The 21,189-nt window shown below is 46.2% G+C and overlaps 1 protein-coding gene across 4 annotated transcripts in view; it reads left to right on the top strand.

Moving 5' to 3' along the window:
- The window catches only part of LOC138748337 (echinoderm microtubule-associated protein-like 1), a 146,367-nt gene extending 125,487 nt beyond the window's left edge, over positions 1-20,880 (top strand). For 2 of the 4 annotated variants that reach the window (XM_069908352.1, XM_069908353.1), the window contains 3 exons: positions 1,625-1,717; positions 3,209-3,339; positions 14,325-20,880. In XM_069908352.1, coding sequence (XP_069764453.1) covers positions 1,625-1,717; positions 3,209-3,339; positions 14,325-14,450 — 350 coding nt within the window. In that variant the 3' untranslated portion in view covers positions 14,451-20,880. The remainder of the gene's footprint in view (positions 1-1,624; positions 1,718-3,208; positions 3,340-14,324) is intronic. The other 2 variants (XR_011347948.1, XM_069908351.1) reach the window with 2 other exon arrangements.
- Positions 20,881-21,189: the final 309 nt, after the last annotated feature.

The following is a 21,189-nucleotide window of genomic DNA, read 5'->3' on the forward strand; positions in this document are numbered from 1 at the left end:
CACTGCTGGTGACAGAAGAGTTCTCATCATAATGAAGAAAAACCCCCATACACCTGTCCGACAGCTCAGAAACAGGGGGCAGGGGTGGGTGTGTCAATGACCACTGTTGGGAGAAGACTTCATGAACAGAAATGCAGAGGCTACACTGCAAGATGCAAACCACTAGTTATTCACAGAAACAGGACGGCCAGATTACAGTTTGCCAAGAAGTATTTAAAAGAGCCTGCAGAAGTCTGGAGAAAGGGCCTGTGGGCAGATGAGACCAAGATTAACCTATATCGGAGTGATGGCGAGAGCAAAGTGCAGAGGCGTAAAGGAACTGCCCAAGATCCAAAGCAAACCACCTCCCCTCAAACATGGTGGTTGCTGGAGGGGGTGTTGTTATGAGTGAAACATGAAAATCTTGAGACGCTGTGCTTGTAATAAAAGCACACCGAAATGCTGGAACAATTCAGCTGGTCTTTTCAGTGTCTATAGGAGACAAATAGTCCCAGTGTTTCGGGCCTGAGCCTTCCTTCGAGGCGTGTTATGGCCTGGGCGTGTACTTCTGCCGCAGGTACTGGGACACTTGATGTCGCTGCTGATGGCAAGAGCAAAATGAATTCTGAAGTCTATAGAAACATCTTAACTGCACAAGTTTGAGCAAATGTCCCCAAACTTATTGGATGGTGCTTCATGCTACAGTGATCCCAAACATGCTGCTAAAGCAACATAGGAGGTTTTCAAAGGTAAAAACGAGAAAATTCTTGAATGGCCAAGTCCAGTCATCCAATTGATCATGCCTTCTATATGTCGAAGAGAAAATTTTAGAGGATAAGCCGGACCAAATATCAAATCTCATTTATCAAAATAGCACTGGTGGTAGCAAAAAAAAATCATGATCATTTGGGCCAGAAAACGTTTTGCAAACAAGACTCTTGGAGTTTGCCAAGGTGGAATAACGGAAGAATTCAGCCACTGAAGTTGGAATTCGAGGGCCAAACCCATCGGGACCATTGCCTGAAGAGGGCGCACAAAATCAGTGACCCGATGCGGACTCGAAAGGCCAACATGGCCTGTTTCCGTTCCGTAAATGGTTATATGGTTAAACCCTCTGAAACAAGCAGGAGCTGAAGATGGCTGCAGGAGGGGCCTGGCAGAGTGTCACCAGAGAAGATACTCAGCACCTGGTGATGTCAATGAATCACAAACCAAGCAGTCGTTACCTGGAAGGGACATGCAACAAAGTAGGAAACATGATGACTTTAATATACAAAATAATGTTGTATCCCAAATATGGTTCCCTTAAATCAGGGGGCTATGTTCAACAAGTGCTGTAATTTCTACATGGTCAAACCTTGAATAAAATCTGGAATGGGCAGTTTAATCATGTGAATTGTTTGATTACAAATTTAAAACTGGAACACTGGGTAAATAAAGGAAAAAAAAAAAAGTGGCTTTGTCCCAATCATTATGGAGGGTGCTGAACCATTTGAACATGGGATCATTAGACTGTGTAAAATACTCTTAATTTGGGGGTCCTATCCTTTTGAGCAAGGTTCCAATCTGGACCTTTGAGCACAGGTGGTATTCACCCGATGCATAGGTCTGTGCTTGGAGATGAATTCTTAACTTCCTTCAACAGGGACTCCAAACTGCAAACAGGTGCCAAGTGCGGATGTGGTGCGAGATTTGGAGTGGTCTTCCTCCACCTGTGGGCTCTTGTTCCAAGTGTTTGGTGAGTGGTCAGAATGTGGATGGAAATGAAGTTGTTTTTTTTTTTTTAGCTTTGTGATCGTGGTCTTGGAACCAGCTCAATGTTGGATCCATGGGACAGATGTCTTGCCACAGTTTGTATTTCGAGTGGAATAAGCAACTTGTAACCATATATTCTCCTAACAATATATTCTGGAAGACCCTATTTAAAAAAGTATTGTGTGAGCCTCCACCTCTCTCTCCCCTTCTCTCCCCCTCCCCCTCCCCTTCCCTCCCCCTCTGTCTTCCCCTTACCTCACCCTCTGTCTCCCCTTCCCTCCCTCTCCATCTCCCTTTCCCACCCCCTCTGTTTCCCCTTACCTCCCCCTCTGTCTCCCTTTCCCACCCCTCCATCTCCCCATACCACCCCCTCCGTCTCCCTTTCCAACCTTCTCCATCTCCTCTTCCCTCCTCCTCCGTCTCCCCATACCACCCCCTCCATCTCCCCTTCCAACCCCTTCCATCTCCCCTTACCATCCCCTCCATCTCCCTTTCCCACTCCCTCCATTTCCCCTTCCCTCCCCTCCCCATCTGTCCCCCTCCATCTCCCCGTCTCCACTCCTGTCTTTCCTTTCTCCTCCGTCACTCCTCCCCTCCCTCTCCTCTTCCCTTGCTTCCATCTTCTCTCCCCTCCATTTCCCCTTCCCTCCCCTCTATTCCCCCTTTTCTCCCCACAATTTCCCCTTCCCTCCCCACCATTTCCCCTTCCCTCCCCACCATCTCCCCTTCCCTCCCCACCATCTCCCCTTCCCTCCCCACCATCTCCCCTTCCCTCCCCACCATCTCCCCTTCCCTCCCCACCATCTCCCCTTCCCTCCCCACCATCTCCCCTTCCCTCCCCACCATCTCCCCTTCCCTCCCCACCATCTCCCCTTCCCTCCCCACCATCTCCCCTTCCCTCCCCACCATCTCCCCTTCCCTCTCCATGTCTCTCCCCTCCCCCTCTCTCTCCCCTTCCCTCCGTCTCCCTTTCCCTCCCACTCTCTCCACCCTTTGCTCCCCATGTCTCCCCCTCCATCTGCCCTTCTGTCTCCCCCTTCCTCTCCTCTCCCATCCCCTTCCATCTCCCCCCTTGTCCATCTTCTTTGTCTGCATCTCTGTCTCGTATGCTTCGTCCACCTTTGTATTTAAGACTGGGAGAAGGAGTATGCATTGGGAAGATTTTAAATTGCTTTTACAACAGAACAAGATAGCAAGATTAACATAGCAGTTAATGCAATGCTGTTACAGAGCTGTTTGTAAGGAATCTCCCCATGTCTGCGTGGGCTTCAGTCCGGGTGCTCCGAGTTCCTCCCACCCTCCAAAACTTGGGGGGTTGTTGTTTCATTTGGGTGTAATTAGGCATCAAGGGTTTAAATGGCTGGAATCGTCTCTACTGTGCTGTAAATAAAATTTATCTGTGTGCTTTGAAGCTGATCATGTGACCTCATTGTGGATACTGCTTCACTGTAATTATTTATTTTCCTCAACCCAGGCATTTGGCCAGATGGAGCTGATGGAACAGATATAAATGCTGTCTGTAGGTCCACTGATGATCAACTCCTTGCTACAGCTGATGATCTTGGAAAAGTAAACTTATTTTCATACCCCTGCTCACAACCCCGGGTAGGTACATGATTACGGTTTAGGGACTGGCAATGAGGAGTACTATTCTTCTAGAGAAAGGGTGGCCAGACAGTTTTGGTTGTGGGCCTCATACAGAAAAATACAAGGAGTCATGGGGCCGAACAATATTTTGCCCATTAGTTTTCAACCACTGTCGGCTCCCTTAGCAACCCATTTAAAGCCTGTACAGAGCTGAAGGCAGCTGGGCTGGGAAGTTGGACCCTGCAGGGGAGCACTGTGCCTCTGCTCCCTGCTCTCCGCACCAGCGGAGGCGCTGCCAGTACAGCAGCTCTGGCAACACTGCCTTGTTTATTCTTTTTACGGCCTACTTACTAATGGACGGTGGGCTGCAGTTTGGCCACCCCTGTTCTAGAGCATTGGTTCTTTGTGGGGGTGGGGGGGGGGGGTGAGGGGGGGGTGGTGAAATGCATTGAATTGATTAGACGATTGTATTCTTTCCAAAATGTTGCCCCCACTGAAATGCCCATCACCTGGCCGGCAGCATTTGCCAAACTTTCAGTGCACTGGCTGCTTTTCCAAGGCAGCAGGAAGGTGCATGTGACAAGCAGAGAGGGTTGTGTCATCTCCAAGCTGCGGTTCCCCAGTCTTTACCTCAGTTTTGCTTTGTAACACCCAAGTCTCAGAGTTATGATTTGTCGAGCTGCGGGTATTAATAGATGAAGTGGCGTGTTCCTGTTTTGGAGTCACACTCCTGGTAGTGACCGGAGTGGATCTGCGGAGGTGCATGTCTGTGTATTTCAGGCCCTGGAGTGACGTGCTGTTGACATTTTTGTCGGGTGAGCAAGCTGTGGTTTTGAGAAGTTCACAGAACTTGCTGCAACATATTCCTCCTATTCAGTGAGTTGAAACATTCGCCAGAATGTTTACGTAAGGCGATCATTTCCTGGGTGAGCAATTATAAATAGATCAGGAAATTCAGCAAATTACTCTGTTTTTGGCCTCTTGTTAATTATTCTCACGGACCAAGATCGATTGTTGGGCTTTTAGGCAATTTTCAATGCAACTCCCTCTCTAAAAAACACTTGATTCTGTAGTGGTAGCTAATAAGAGAAGTGAAATAAGGAGACTACACATTGTAAGTCACTTGTATGTCTAACGGTTTAATTTTGTAAAGCCCGCGCTGTGCCATATAAGGCGGACCGTGAGTCCCGTCCATGTGCAGGTGGTGACGTCAGAACGCAGCCGAGAGCATGTGTGAGGCCCTTTTGAGCAAGGGAGATGATGTGCTGGGCAGCGCCATCTTGGTCTGTAACAGCTTGGAGCCAGTTTGCCTGCGTCTCGATATGCGCCGCCACACAACCAACCGCACCCCCCCAGAACCGGCTCTGGCAATACGTTACCCCTGAGCGTAGTGGAGTCAGACCTTTGGGAAGATGTCCCCAGTGCTTGGGTTGCGCTGGCATGACCGGCTGGCTGAGGTTAAGATATGCGGGCTTCAGCCAGTTGGCTGTGAACAGTTCCTCCCTACCCCCAATGTCCAGTGTGAAGGTTTTGCCCGTGCTGCGTAGGACTTTGTATGGGGTGGGGGGTGCGGGGTGCCGGAATGCAGTCCGCGGCGGACAAAAACAAAGTCTGTGGTTAATAAAACCTGAGGAATGGATATAGGCCAGCATCTGTGGTGTGAGGGTTGGGGGAGGGGGTGGTTGCGAAGGAGGTTAACCTGTCCCGTAGTTTCTGCAACGCTGCTCTCCTCTTGGTACTTGGGTCTTGGGATGATAGGAAGAATTCACCTGGCAGGATTAATGGGGTGCTGTACGCCAATTCCGTGGAGGAAGCCTGCAGGTCCTCTTTGGGTGCAGTTTGGATGCCCAGGGGAAGTTGTCCAACCAGCTGAGGCCGGTTAAACGGGCCATGAGAGCTGACTTCAGGTGGAGGTGGAACCATTCGACGAGGCCGTTGGATTGTGAGTGGTAGATGGCGGTGTGGTGCAGCTTAATGCCCAGGAGAGTTGCTAGCTGAGTCCACAGTGCCGATGTAAACTGTGCCCCTCTGTCGGTGGTAACATGGGCTGTTATCCCAAACCTTACAATCCAATGTGTGAGTAGTGCCCTGACGCAGAAATCAGTGGAAGTGTCTTTTAACGGGATGGCTTCTGGTCACCTTGTGGTGTGGTCTACCACCGTTAGCAGGTACCGGGCATCCCATTAGATGGGTAGTGGGTCCATGATGTCAACGTGTATATGCTCAAATTGCCTCTTCGGAGGGTTGAACTGATGGACGGGGTGGGGGGGGGGGTCTTGACGTGTCGTGGACCTTAGAGGTCTGACACTGGGTGCAAATGCGGGCCAGTTGGGCAACTTGGTTTCTCAGGCCGTGCCATGTTGGGCAACTTGCTTTCTCAGGCCGTGCCATATGAACCTCTCTGCCACCATGCAGATTGTGGACAGGTGGGCGAGGTCATGGATGGCCTGGAAAATCTGGAACCTCCATTGCTGTGGTACAACCGGTGAGCCAGTGTAAACACCGCACAGCAGTGAGTCAGAGCTCCCCGGCAGGCTGATGTCTTCAAAGCGGAGGCCGGTGATGGCTGTGCGGAAAGCCTGCCTTTCTGCATCCTCTTTTTGGGCTGCGCCAGTTGGGAGTAGTCCAATCTGGGGGACAAGGTTTGGATGGTAGGTCGAGAGAGGTGTCGGCCACAACGTTGTCCTTACTGGAGAGGTGCCGGATGGCGGTGGTGAACTCCGATATGTACGATAGGTGGCATTGCTGGTGCGCTGACCAGAGATCCTTGACCATAGAGAAAGTGTGCGTGAGGGGCACACTTTTAAAAACAATAAACAACCAACCCTCCAGAAAGTAATGGAAATGTCTAATGGCAAGGTAGAGTGCCAGGAGCTCCCTGTCATACATGCTGTAATTAAGCTCCGGGGGCATAGATGGCGTCTGAAAAAGGCTAACGGCCTCCACTGACTGTCGACAGACTGTTCGAGGATGCGCCCGATAGCTGTTGCTGATGCATCACGGTGAGGGCTGTGGGAACATCTGATCCAAGGTGTACAAGCAAGGTGGCGATGGCCAGGGCGTTCTTAGTTGCAGTGAAGGCTGCGTTGGCCTCCTCTGTCCAAGCTAGAATCTTGCATTTGGTTGACATCATGGCAAACAGTGGTTGCATGATGTGTACTACCCCTGGATTGAAGCATGAAGAAATTAACCATCCCGGTGAATTCCTGGAGGCCTTTGAGGGTGTTGGGGGGCAGGGGGGTGAGCTGGCGTATGGCTGCAATTTTTTCTGTTGATGGTGTTGCCCCATTTGCGGTGATAGTGTGGCCTAGGAATTGCATGGAGACTTTCCTGAACTGGCACTTTGCCAAGTTGACCATGAGGCCGAAGTTAGACAGGCATGTGTAGACTCTGCGGAGATGACCTTTATGCTCTTTGTGGACCTTGAGTACGATGAGTATGTCATCCAGGTAGATGAACACAAAGTCCAAGTCTCTGCCCGCCGTGTCTATCAAGCGCTGGAAGGTTTGCGCTGGATTCTTGAGGCCAAATGGCATGCAGAGGAATTCAAAAAGTCCGAATAAGTTGATGATAGTTGTCTTTCCCGTCCAGGTGGGCGGGAATCTGCCGATAGCCATGCACTAGATCGACCTTTGAGAAAACCTTTGCACCATGCAGGTTTGCCGTCAAGTCTTGTATATGCAGGGTGGGGTAGTGGTCAGGTTTAGTAGAGTCATTAAGGTGGCAGTAATCTTCGCAGGGCTGCCACTCGCCTGAGGACTTGGGGACCATGTGAAGTGGGGACGACCATGGACTGTTGGACCTACAGTCTATGCCCAACTCTTGCATCCGAGAAAATTCTTCTTTGCCCAATTGCAGTTTATCCGGGTGAAGGCTTCTGGCTTTGGCTTGAACGGGGGGCCTTGGGTCGGGATGTGGTGTTGCACCCTGTGCTGTGGCATGGTGGAAGTAAACTGCGTCCTGAGGATGGATGGGAATTCGTCCAGTATTGACTGTTCTCATCTTTTGGGGCGCTCAGTGTGGCCACGCTTGCATTGCGAGCATTGGTTGCTTTAAGTTGGATGGTCTGGAATGTCTGGGCATAGACCAGGCATTTGACCTTCATGTCCACCAGCAGGATGTGCGCTCAAAGAAAGTCTGTGCCGAGGAGTGGTGTCCACAGCGACTAGTATGAAATTCCACTGGATCATTTCTCTGCTGAGTTGTATTTAAACCTTGCGCGTGCCATAGGTCTTGATGGTGGGACCTCATGGCGCATTCGTGCCTCCAGGGTGGTTGGCGGGATGACACTGAGTTTGGCACCTGTGTCAACCAGGAACTGCAGGCCGCTAGCCTTGTCGGTGACGTGTAATAGGCTATTGGTGTAGCCAGCCTTCATAGCCATTAGCAGTGCTGGCCTGGGTATTTTCCAAAAGTGAGCAGAGCTGCCTGCATCTTCATGCTTATGCCCTCCCAGCATTGGTGATAAAAACACCAGTTAGTGTTTGGTGCCTCTGCTGGTTTGCTGGGGCACAGTGTGCTCGGTTTGGGTGGGGTCTGGTCTGATGGTCTGGGTGGAGTCAAGTCGACTGGCTCATGGCAGACTCATTTTTGGGTTTCGTGTGTCACAAAACGTCTACTCTGGCTGCAACCTTACGTGGGTCTGAGAAATTTTCATCCGCCAACAGCAATTGTATGTCATCTGGCATTTGATCCAGGAAGGCCTGCTCAAACATTAGACACGACTTGAGGCCCTCTGCAAGTGCGAGCATTTGGTGTTGATGCTCTGTTGCCTAAGCCGTCTAGTTGCACGAGCCTGGCGTCTGGACAGGCTGAAAGTACTCAGGAGGAGATTCTTGAGGGCTGGGTACTTGCCTTCCTCCGGAGGGTCGTGTATCAGGTCGTCCACCCTGGCTGCGGTCTCTTGGGTGAGGGAGCTGACGACGTGGTAAAACATTGTCAAGTCGGAGGTAATCTGCCAGAGGTGAAATTGCGCTTCTGCTTGCCCGAACCAAGTACGTGGGCGAAGCGTCCAGAAGGATGGCAATTTCATAGCCACTGCATTGACTGCTGCAGCGTCCATGGTGTAGAGTCCATAATCGTCTGGGCTGGTCAGGGTCACCAGTTGTAACAGTAGCTACTAAGGGAAGGGAAATAAGGAGACTACACATTAAGTCACTTGCACGCCAAACGATTTAATTTTGAAAAGCCCAGGCTGCGCCTTATAAGGTGGCCCATAAATCCCACCCACGCACGGGGGGTGACATCATGATGCAACTGAGTGCACGTACATAGTCCCTTTTCAGCGCGTGAGAAGATGCGCTTAGTGGCGCCATCTTGACGCGGCTGCTCCGCTGCCACGGCCGTAACATTGTGGAGCCGGTTCACCTGCGTCTCTGTGCGCTGCCACAATTCCACTTTTCAAATCTTTCTTAAATCTTTCCACTTTTGATAAATTATTTGTAACATTTTGACATATTACCTACCTCCCTCAAGAACTACAGGTGGATCATTAAAAGCATTTCAAAGTGTATGGGGTGGGGGTTGTAGGTCAATTGGGCGTTACGGGCTCATGGGCTCTAAGGGCCTGTTACTGTGCTGAATGTCTAAATTTTTTTTTAAAAACTGTTCCGCTCAAGACCACAAGAAACTCCAGAGGGTTGTGAATGTGGCTCAGGCCGTCACATACACCCCACCCCCACCCCCCATCTATAACTCTGTCTGCCTTGGAAAAGCAGCCCCATTCTCCTCAAGCCACTGCCGATGAAGATTCACGATTGTGAGGTCACGCACCACCAGATTCAAAAACAGTTTCGTTCCTGCCTTCAACAAGCATCTGAATTATCCTCAAAATAGTAAAACTGTGCTGCCTTAGCTCCATACTAAAAAATCTCTCCCTGAAACTCTGCACTTTTGCGCTATGTATGCATTTGAACATGTCATAATTTGTCACTGTTTTCAGTGAGTTATGAACTGAGCCTCTGTTAACCAACACTCCAAAGCTCCCTGCCATTTATACTCTCTGTCCTGCCAGCATTTCATATCCCAAAATTCATTATCTCACAGCTTTTGAAAACCCCACGTTCCGACTGACATCATCACATTGTTACATCATGACGTCACTCGGAACCTATAACATAACATAACAATTACAGCACGGAAACAGGCCATTAGGCCCTTCCAGTCCGCACCGAACCAAACACCCCTTTCTAGTCCCACCTCCCTGCACAATGCCCATAACCCTCCATCTTCTTCTCATCCATATACCTGTCCAACCTTTTCTTAAATAATACAATTGACTCCGCCGCCACTATTTCTCCCGGAAGATCATTCCACACGGCTACCACTCTCTGAGTAAAGAAGTTCCCCCTCATGTTACCTCTATACCTCTGCCCCTTAATTCTTAACTCATGTCCTCTTGTTTTAATCTTTCCTCCTCTTAACGGAAATAGTCTATCCACATCCACTCTGTCTATCCCTTTCATAATCTTAAATACTTCTATCAAATCCCCTCTCAACCTTCTACGCTCCAAAGAATAAAGTCCTAATCTGTTCAATCTCTCCCTATACTCTAGATGCTTAAACCCAGGTAACATTCTGGTAAACCTTCTCTGCACTCTCTCCACTCTGTTTATATCCTTCCTATAATTAGGCGACCAGAACTGCACACAGAACTCCAAATTAGGCCGCACCAACGTCTTATACAATCTCAACATCACCTCCCAACTCCTATATTCCATGCAATGATTGATAAAGGCCAGCATACTAAAAGCCTTCTTCACCACCCTATTCACGTGAGTTTCTACCTTCAGGGAACGATGTACCGTTACTCCTAAATCTTTCTGCTCTTCTGTATTCCTCAATGCTCTCCCATTTACCACGTATGTCCTATTCTGATTCTTCTTACCAAAATGAAGCACCTCACACTTATCAGCATTAAATTCAATTTTTCAGCCCACTTTTCTAAGCAGCCCAAATCCCTCTGGAATCCTTGAAAACTTTCTTCATTATCCACTATTCCACCTATCTTAGTATCGTCTGCATATTTACTAATCCAATTCACCACCCCATCATCTAGATCATTAATGTATATAATGAACAACAATGGGCCCAATACAGATCCTTGAGGCACACCACTGGTCACCGGCCTCCAACCTGACAGACAATTATCCACTACCACTCTCTGGCCTCTCCCTTTCAGCCAATGTTCAATCCATTTGACTATCTTAAAATTTATACCTAAAGACTGCACCTTCCTAACTAACCTTCCATGTGGTACCTTATCGAAGGCCTTACTGAAGTCCATATAGACAACATCCACTGCGCTACCCTCATCCACATTCCTAGTCACCTCTTCAAAAAATTCAATCAGATTGGTCAAACATGACCTTCCTCCCACAAATCCATGTTGAGTGCTCCTGATCAGACCCTGTCTATCCAGATGTTTATAAGTACTATCTCTAAGAATTTTCTCCATTAATTTACCTACCACAGACGTCAAACTTACAGGCCGATAGTTGCCAGGCTTCCTCCTTGAACCCTTTTTAAATAACGGAACCACATGCGCAATGCGCCAATCCTCCGGCACTATCCCCATATCTAATGACATTTGGAAAATTACCGCCAGAGCCTCTGCTATTTCCTCCTTCACTTCTCTCAATGTCCTGGGGAAGATCCCGTCTGGTCCCGGAGACTTATCCACCTTTATATTCTTCAAAAGCCTTAAAACTACACCTTTTGTAATCTCTATATTCCCCATATTTACCCAATTTGCTTTTTTTTATCTCACATCTCCCAATATCCTTCTCCTTAGTGAATACCGAAGAAAAGAAACTGTTCAATATCTCCCCCATTTCTCTAGGCTCCACACACAGTTTTCCGCTCTGATTTTCTAAGGGACCAATTTTGTCTCTAGCTTTCCTCTTACAATTAACATATTTGTGGAACTCTTTTGGATTAGTTTTCACCCTGCTTGCCATAGTTTTCTCGTACCTTCTTTTAGCTTTCCTAATTCCTCTCTTAAGATTCCTCTTACATTCAATGTATCTTTCAAACATCTCCTTAACTCCATGCTTCTTATATCTAATCTACGCCTCCCTTTTTCTTCGAACCAAGTTTCCAATATTCCTTGAAAACCACGGCTCTCTCAAACCTTTTGCCCCTCCTTTTAACCTAACAGGAACATAAAGCTTTTGCACTCTCAAAATCTGATCTTTAAAAGACTTCCATCTCTCTACTACATCCTGCCCATAAAACAAATTGTCCCAATGCACACCCTGCAAGTCCTTTCGCATCTCCTCAAATCTAGCTTTTCCCCAATCAAAAACCTCAACCCTTGGCCCTGACTTCTCTCTTTCTATAATGACATTGAAGCTGATGGCATTATGATCACTGGACCCGAAGTGCTCGCCAACACTAACCTCCGTCACTTGACCCATCCCTTTTGCCAACAGTAGATCTAACACTGCTCCTTCTCTGGTCGGCACCTCTACATATTGTTGTAAAAAACTATCTTGCACACATTTCACAAACTCTAACCCATCCAGTCCTTTCACAGAATGTGTTTCCCAATCTATATGTGGAAAATTAAAATGTCCCATAATTACAACCCTGTGCTTATCACAAATATCTACTATCTCCCTACAGATTTGCTCCTCTAGGTCTCGGTCCCCTCCGGCTGGTCTATAATACACCCCTACAAGTGTAACCTCTCCTTTCCTACTCCTCAGTTCCACCCAAATAGCCTCCGTGGATGTGCCCTCTAATCTATCCTTCCGAGGCACCGCTGTAATATTTTCCCTGACAAGCAATGCAACCCCACCTCCTCTTGCCCCTCCGACTCTATCACACCTAAAACAACGAAACCCAGGGATATTCAGTTGCCAATCACATCCCTCCTGCAACCATGTCTCACTAATCGCTACCACATCATACTTCCAAGTATCAATCCACACCTTCAGCTCATCCACCTTTTTTACAATACTCCTGGCATTAAAATATATGAATTTCAGAGATTTCCCAGTTTTTAATCCCTGTTTTCCCTCATCTTTAAGAACAACATTATTTACTTTTCCTGCCAATTGCCCTTCATCTTCTTCCAGAGCATTTCCCTTCTCTATCACCTGCCCATCCATATTCAAATACTTACTACAAACTTTCTTTGTTTGCATTCTAACCTTCTCCTTACTGCTCTGTACTATTTTGTTCCCTCCCCCCAACCATTCTAGTTTAAAGGATCCTGAGTAGACCTAGCTGGTTCGATTAAGCCGGTTCGGTGAGCTGCTACAACCCTCTATTTTTCTTTCATCCATGTGTCTGTCAAAGAGTCTTTTAAATGCCCCCAATGTTTCAGCTTCCACCACCATCCCCGCCCGGCGAGGCATAACTATGACTCCAATAATTTTCATGGCTTCAATAAACTTTGAGATTCCTCAGTGGTCATTTTGGTGGGAAGGTGAATGATTCCATAGTATCTTTTTTAAAAAAACTGTTAAATTTAGACATACAGCATGGCAACAGGCCCTTCCATCCCATGAACATGTGCTAGCCAAATATCCCAATTAACAGTGTTGTGCTAACCACTACACTAACCATGCTAACAAATGGGCCAAACTCATTTAGGGAGCTTGGTTGGCATGGATAAGATGGGCCAAAGGGCCTCTTTTCAACTGAAACTCATTATTCAACTCTTCCAATGCATTATTACATGAAGCCGTGCCATTGGAACATGCTGTAGGTTAATCGGTGTTTGCTGAGTTCAGCAGTAATGAACAGACCAGATAATTCTTCACACATGCAAAGTTACTAAAATCATGGCCAGTCAACTCATCAACTGATGCAATTAGAGAAACACAGCTCTCCACCTTGGCTCCATTTTCCGGGGCATGCCTAGAACTCCTGGAAAACGCTATCCATTGTGATGCAAAGCCATGTTATCCATGCATATGTCAGGCATTGGAGTAAAAAAAAACAATAGATTTTGTGTTTGTTCATTTGTATTTTTCACAAAATCTGTGAGAACAAATTTTATTTTGCAATTCAGCATGTCAGGTAGAGGTTTGTGAATTCTTTAAGACCATTAGACATAGGAGCAGAAATAGGCTATTTGGCCCATTAAATCCGCCCTGTCATTTAATCATGAGCTGATCCATTTTCCCACTCAGTTCCACTGCCCGGCCTTCTCCCCATAACCTGCTTTCTGTAATCTGAGAGGATGACTCTCTGTTACCTGATTGGCTGTAATGCAGGGGTCACCTGTAATTCGAGGTGTGGGCAAGGCTGAGATTTAAAGTCCATTCTCAGTAGCTCTTTGCGTTGTGACAAATTGCCAGCTCAAATCAATTTGCACAATCTTGAGTCCTTCCGCTACCGGACACAGCCTGAGACCGGAGGGGGAGTAACTACAGGGGGCTACATAATGCCAATAGTGCAACGTAGCAAATTGGAGGAGTAACGAAACAATATACAGTAATGGGATATATGAATATGACACCAAAGATGCAAAAAGACTTCTGTATATACCGTATTAAACTCATGTAAAAATTGAATTTTGTAGACCATTTTTAACGTTAAATTTATGGGATTGACTATTACACGCATACTACTTTTGACCGCAGTAAGTATCTGTGTTGTCTGCAGTGTCGGGAGCTCCAGCGGGCAGCCGGGACTGGGTGACATCTTTACTCGATGTGTTGGGAGTTCAGGGGCAGCCGGGGGCCAGGGCCAACTTTTACATGAAATATATGGAAAATACCAGCTTTTTGGGCCAAAAACAGGGGGTCTACCTTTACACAAAATTGACTTTTACACAAGTATATATGGTGGTTTTATTGTGAATGAAATTTATTTTTGTGGGGGGAGGGGGAATGTCCCTGTGGTGAAGGGCATCCATTGTACTGTTGCAGAGGGGATTTACATGGGAAACAGACCATATTACCCAGCCATTCCAAATGGGACTTCACTCAGCTTCCTCATCATCCACATATCGGCGAGTGTTCAACAACCGTCTCTATTTTGTGTTGCAGGCGCCAAGTCACAAGTACGGTGGCCACAGCAGTCACGTGACCAACGTTGCCTTTCTCCATGACAACACCTGCCTGATCTCCATTGGTGGGAAGGACACCAGTGTCATTCAGTGGAGCGTTGTCTAGGTTACAGCACTTTATCCAGAGATGTATTCGAGCTGTGTGTGTGTGTCGGGAGGTGCTAGGGACCTTCCCTCATGGGTGCCCTATTGGTCACCGTTTCGCTAAACCTTTTTCTTTTCATTGGGAGGACATGGGGCTCAGGTTGCCTTGCATTTATTGTCAACACCTGCTGCACTTGGCTTTTCTAGATCATTCGCTCTTTGGAAGAGTTTTGAACCAAACTTGAGGACAATCGCATAGCTCCATATAATCCACCCTAAACCTCTCTCATGCTGTGCTGTTTGCCTCTGTTGCCTTCCCCTTCCTTTGCTGGAATCAAGCATGTGTTGCAGATGTCCAGGATATAATGGCTTTGATGGGAAATCAGCTCTTTTCCCAAACTGGGGGAAAAATTTGGGAACTTGCTGTTTCAAGGGAGACACAGACAAAGTGCATAACTGCCTAACAATTCCCCCATGTAATCCTTCCAACAGACTCATTGTTTTGAGATAGATATTTTTAAAAATCATGCAATATATGAAGGCCACTTTGATTTTCTTCAAAGGATATGATGTGCCAATTTATTTCTCTTTGGTCCCCCTCCATCTAAAGATCTGATCTGCACCTGACCCACTAGTACTGCAATGCAGAGAGAGCTGGATTGCTCAGTAACCATTCCTGTTCCCTGTGTAAGCAATCTGCAGCGAGGAAACCACAAAATTCCACTGACTTGGTGTTTGACTGTCCCGGGATTTTAGCCCAAGCCTTTGTGGTCTCGGGAATCTTTCTGGATAGTCCCTGCACTGGGAACCATCGAGAATGCAGAGGTTGACTTGGAAGTATTATTTTTATTGGCTTCAATCAAATTTCTCTGAATTTAAAAGGATCCAGGCTGCTACCCACATCTGATTTGCTTTTGGTGTAATCTGAATCTCTGTTTCCACAAAGTGACACATCTGAAGTATCTTTTGAATGATCATAAATGAAATTTTAGAGGGATTGTAGTTGTAGGAAATGCCTTATTCTTTTCAGATGGGATTTATTTTGGGTTTCTGCCTGGTGGTGGAATACTACTAGTCCTTCAGCTTTGTAGTTGATGGTCCTATTGAGGTAAATTTCCTTTTAGTGGCTTATCTTTTTGCACCCTAAATCTTGGGCATTCCATTGAACTGAGGTCATGACCCAATACCTCCAATCTCAGGTCTCCAATCACACTGTTGACATCATTTGTCATACAAAGTGAGAGATTGCCTGTGAACGAACTTGCAAGCCATTTCCTAATGCCCTTCAAAATGGGCTGATAAGAACTTTCAAAGCCAGTCAATGTATCCACCTTTATAATCATTCCTGTTCTGAGGGAAAAGGCTGCAGAAACAAACCCAGGTGGTAAGGCCGGCAAGTGAAATTGAATGGATAAATATCTGATGGCAGAGGCAAACTTCACAGAGGAGGGAAAACTGTTAATCCCAGCCCTCAGCCAATCATAATCTTCTTGCAATATCCTAAACCAGGTGCCCTGCATCCTTCAAAACCCAAAGAAGTCTTTGAAAATGGCAGAGTCATTTCACACAATGACCTCAAACAGTCAATGGTATTTTCATTTAATATCCTAATTCTCAGAAGGTTTGTGAGAAGGGGAAATTTGAAGCCTTGCGATGCTTGCTTCTAAAAACCGCAGCATGCAGTGCAGGACGAGATCATACCTGCGTTGGGTCTGCATTCCGAAGCTGATCCTGGTTCTCTCCGTAACCCTGCACCTCTCCTTGCTTCAGGATGCCAATTGATTCTCTCCGAAAAATAGTGCATCGCACTCGATGGCCAAGGAGGTGTGTTCCTATAGCCCCTTCCGGAATCTTCCTCATTGTGAACTCTGGGTGAAATAAGCTGTTCTCGCAGTCTTGTTATTTTTACACATAACTTTTTTTTATAAAACAAAGCAAAGATTTTAAAAGATATATATTTCTTGATTGCTGAAGATGCAGGTTTATTTGATTCATTCAGATCTAAATTTTGTATTTTCTTAGTGGATAGGATGAGATTTATAAGATAATTGTGTAAAATTAAGAATGGGACAGTTGTATGAAACACCTTCAGCTGCTTCTGCTTGTACTAACAAGGTTGGATAGATGTTTACATTGTAGGGGAATTAAGGGATATGGGGAAAAGGCAGGGAGGTGGAGATGAGCCCATCACCAGATCAGCCATGATATAATTGAACGGCGGAGCAGACTCAACGGGCCGGATGGCCGACTTCTGCTCCTCTTTCCTATGTTCTTATGTTCTAAAAACAATCGTGCTTCTTGCAGAACAGAAACAAAGGAAGTAGGGCCAGAAGAAGGCCATTTAGTCTTTCAAGTCTGTTCCAGCATTTAATATGATCATGGCTAATTGCCAAATTTCATTGCCCTATTTTCAGCTTTCCCTCCACATCCATTGATCCCTCTCACCTGAAGAAAAACATCTAACTCCTGGAATGTATTTAAAAATGTGGTAGAGAATTCCGCAGTTTGGGAAGATACTTTCCTGGCCTCTGTCATAAATGGCTTCTCCTTCCCTTCTCCTGGACTCCTGGGAACATCCTTCCTGCATCTCGTCCAGGTAGAATTTTGTATGTTTTACAAGCTCCCGCCCCTCGTTCTTCCTAATTGACCCAATATTTCTTCAAATGCAATCCCGAATTTGTGTGGAAAGTTCTAAAATTTTGGAGTTGGAGGAAGAATATATGTGTGTTTTTAAGACAATGTACACTTGCGCGATTAGGGCGAATATCCTCTCCACTGAATTCCATCGGCCACCAGAAATCTTTGGTTCAAACTCAGCCTTGATGCTGTTAAATATTGGAGGAAAGGGAGTTTCCTTCTCCTGTTCTGGCATCCTCTTGTGCTGTGTTCTGGGGGAAGTGTGTGTGCTGCAGTCCATTTTGGGATGAGCTGATGTTAGATATGTTTTCTAGGTTTCCACATTTGCTGGAGAGCGCCCCCCCCCCCCCCACCTCATTGGGAGATGATGGATGGGGATCAGCCAAGGTGTAGTTGATCTGGTGGGGGGCTGCACTAGTGTGGCTGGATTTCTATGGCTCAGTGGTGTATTGGAGCAGAAGAGTTTTGGCTCTGGAAAAAATTCCCAAATTTGCTGGACCTCCTGAATCTCAGGATGGCCTTGTGCTTTACAATGACATGGCATGTTCTCAGTGCCACGGTTTTAATGTGTAGAAATGGGCCCTTTTCCCACATGAAGCACTGATCAGCAAAAATCCCAACATTCTCCCAAGATTCTGGTCCACCTCCGGACTTCACCACTCCCCTTGGCATGAGGGGCAGCTTAGTGTCTAACCAACCCATGAGATGTGGAATGAAACTAGAGTCCTGGGGCGAAGGGAGCCTATGTAGTCACTAGGAGGCTGTTAAAACTGTCCAGAGAGCATTGGTGGCCAGGATCAAACTCAGGTCCCTGGAACTGCAACTCTGTAAATCATGCAATATGGCAACTAACCTCCACAGAGACCAGAATTCCTCTTGTCATGGCCAGCAGTCCAAAATAACTCCTTCCTGTTCCCCAAGAGGTTGACCAGATCTCTCACACCTGGGGTATCTGGTGACCGTGATTGATTTCTATTGGAGAGGCTGATTAGATTATTCTTCAAATTTAGACATACAGCATAGTAACAGGCCCTTCTGGCCCACAAACCCGTGCCGCCCAATTATACCCAATTAAGCTACAACCCCTGTACCATTTTGAATGGTGGGAGGAAGGAAACCCACACAGACATGGGTACAAGCTTCTTACAGACAGTGCTGGATTCTAACACTGGCCTCTGGTGCTGTAACAGCATTGCATGGCCATAATGCTAACCATCCTGTCCATCTTACAGACAGTGCTGGATTCTAACACGGGCCTCTGGCGCTGTAACAGCATTGCATGGCCATAATGCTAACCATCCTGTCCATCTTACAGACAGTGCTGGATTCTAACCCGGGTCACTGGCGCTGTAACAGCATTGCATGGCCATAATGCTAACCATTCTGTCCATCTTACAGACAGTGCTAGATTCTAACCCGGGTCACTGGCGCTGTAACAGCATTGCATGGCCATAATGCTAACCGTCCTGTCCATCTTATAGACAGTGCTGGATTCTAACCCGGTCACTAGCGCTGTAACAGCATTGCGCTGGCCATAATCCTAACCATCCTGTCCATCTTCAATTTGGGAGATGCAATTATAAAATGATCGGAAATGCTGTAAAGAAGATATCTCCAATACCACTGAGCACTGAAACCAGGCACAACTTTGTTGTTTATTTCAGAAAGTGAAATATTTTAACTTAATTATTAACTTACTTTGAGGCAATGTATTATTGAAATAACTCAAGGCTTTCCAATTGTGAGTTCCCAATGGAAGATTTTCACTTCCTGGTGGAGAGGCACAACAGGTAGTGCTGGTACCCCACATCTCCTGTGACTGGTTCAAAACCGACTGTGTAAGAGCCTGTGTGTATGTGTTTGCATGTGGTCGTTCTCCTTGTGACCATGTGGGGGCCTTCCCCCCAGTAGTTCTGGTTTCCTCCCACATCACAAAGACGATGCAGTTAATTAGCCGCTGTAAGTTTCCCCTTGAATGTGTGGGTGTAGCACAACTTGGGCGTTGATGAGAGGGATGGTGTCAATGGGCCATTGAGAGTGTGGGTTCGATAGGCTGAATCTATGAGTGCACGCAATGGAGGACTTTGAAGGGCCTATCCAGCTTCTATTTTCTCTTTCTATTTCCGTCTCACTTTCAGAATTGACGGAAAGCCTGAGGTAAAACTTGAGATTAAATTTAAGGATATGCAAAACAATGGGAAAAATAGATGGATGTTTGCAGTTAAATCAAAATCATCCCCAACAAAAAAAAATGTTAATTCATCTGTGAAAAATGCATGAGTTAAATAGAAGTTTGCGTGAAAAATTCCATGCACTACTTTTTAAAACTTCATGGGAAACTGGGTCAGTTGAAAGGGCAAAGACAGGAGCCAGCTTCAACCAGCTGACACTGGTTGAAGTAAAAACACAAGGCTGGAGAAACTCAGCAGGAAGACAATGTCTTTTAGAGCAAAGATAAAGATACAGAACCAACATTTTGGACTTGGCCCGTGTTACCTGGCCATGAATGATTCACAGTATATGTATGCCAACTTTAACATGCTGGAACATCACAAGGTGCCTTACAGGAACACTGCTAAAACAAAATTTGATATAGCGCACACTCCAGGTGGTATTATATGAATTGAGTAAGTAGGTTTGAATAGAGGGAGATGAAAGGAGAAAGTTTCTCAGTTTGGGAAGGTCAGGCAACTGAAGGTGTGGGGAATCAATAGATGAATTAAAATCTAACATGTGGTCAGAATTGGAATGTAAAGCATAGATGAGAATGTTGAAGTCTCTGTGTAAATAGGAGGTATCTAATTTGTGTGTCCATAGACCATAAAACGTAGGGCTAGACAGAATGAAGCCACTCAGTCCATCATGTCTGCTCTGCCATTCAAATCATGGCTGATTTATTTTCCCACTCAGCCCTATTCTCCTGCCTTTTCCCCACTTTCTTTTATACCTTTAGTGACCAATCTTCACTTTAAATCGACCCACTAACTTCACCTCCACAGCCTTCTGCCGTAACGAATTTTGCAGATTAAACTACTGCTGGGCCATTAGATCTGATGAACTGATAACATTTGTTTCTCCAAAATCTGAGAGTAGGTTGAAGAATTCTGATTGGCTGAATATATTACCCGTAAAACATTCATTTAATTTCTCATTTGGTGGTTAAACTATGAAAACTGAAGGCATTGTAATGTAATGTACAGGCATCTTTGACAAGTGGAACTCTGTAATCTAAAGTTATATTCTCATGTGCCAGTTCTATATTTTTGCAGGAAATCCCTTGTGATTCATCTAAGTGAGCTCAACTGTGTTGAAACCCAATGCACATCACTTCTTTTATTAGTGCCTGAATGCTGTATTGGTGTTTTGCTTTAATGTGATGTTATTAGTAACTAAGTGCGAATGCGTTGCACGACGCTGACCATCGTTTTATTTTTGTTTTCACTGCATTCCATCATCCCTGCAGCGTCTGTTCCAAGGTGGAAAGGGAGGTGGATAAATGGGGGCGGGCCCAGGTGAATGACCAAGGGTGGGAGGTGTACCCTGAAGATTCATGGAATGCCATCCCAGAACCAAATGGAGTGAAGTTGACCAATGTGTGCAAGTGCATAAGCCAAACTTAAAACATCACCCAGTGAGACAGCAGATCGATCATTAGTTCAGGGGAGCAGGCAAAAGGCATTTTGATGCAATGACCATCTTCCAATGACCAAATCATTGGGTCAACTGTTTAACTGTACAATGGACAAACTTGAGCGCTAAAATATTTTGAACTGTTCCTGAAGAATACAGATGGACTTTACCTCTTTTGAATATCATCCAATGCTGCTCTTTTTTTCCCCTGAAGCCTTGTTCTTTCCACTTTGCCAAGTTCGGCAATCACTGAGCAACAACTAGTTCTTCATCCAATGGTGCTTCGAAATCCTTGTATGCTGCTAGACCTTGAGAAACCTCAGGAGTGGAAGGACACATCCTCGCTGAAGTGGTTGGCAGATAAGAGAAGAACACTCTGCCAGTGATTCAGCTTGTGGAAGACTCGAAGCTGGCTGAGGTCAGACATGGTGGCAGACCATAATGTGAAAATAGAGTGATGTGTGGCTGGTATAGGCTAGGAGGCAGACAGATAA

Source organism: Narcine bancroftii, chromosome 13 (genome assembly GCF_036971445.1).
Source record: "Narcine bancroftii isolate sNarBan1 chromosome 13, sNarBan1.hap1, whole genome shotgun sequence".
Classification (NCBI taxonomy): Eukaryota; Metazoa; Chordata; class Chondrichthyes; order Torpediniformes; family Narcinidae; genus Narcine; species Narcine bancroftii.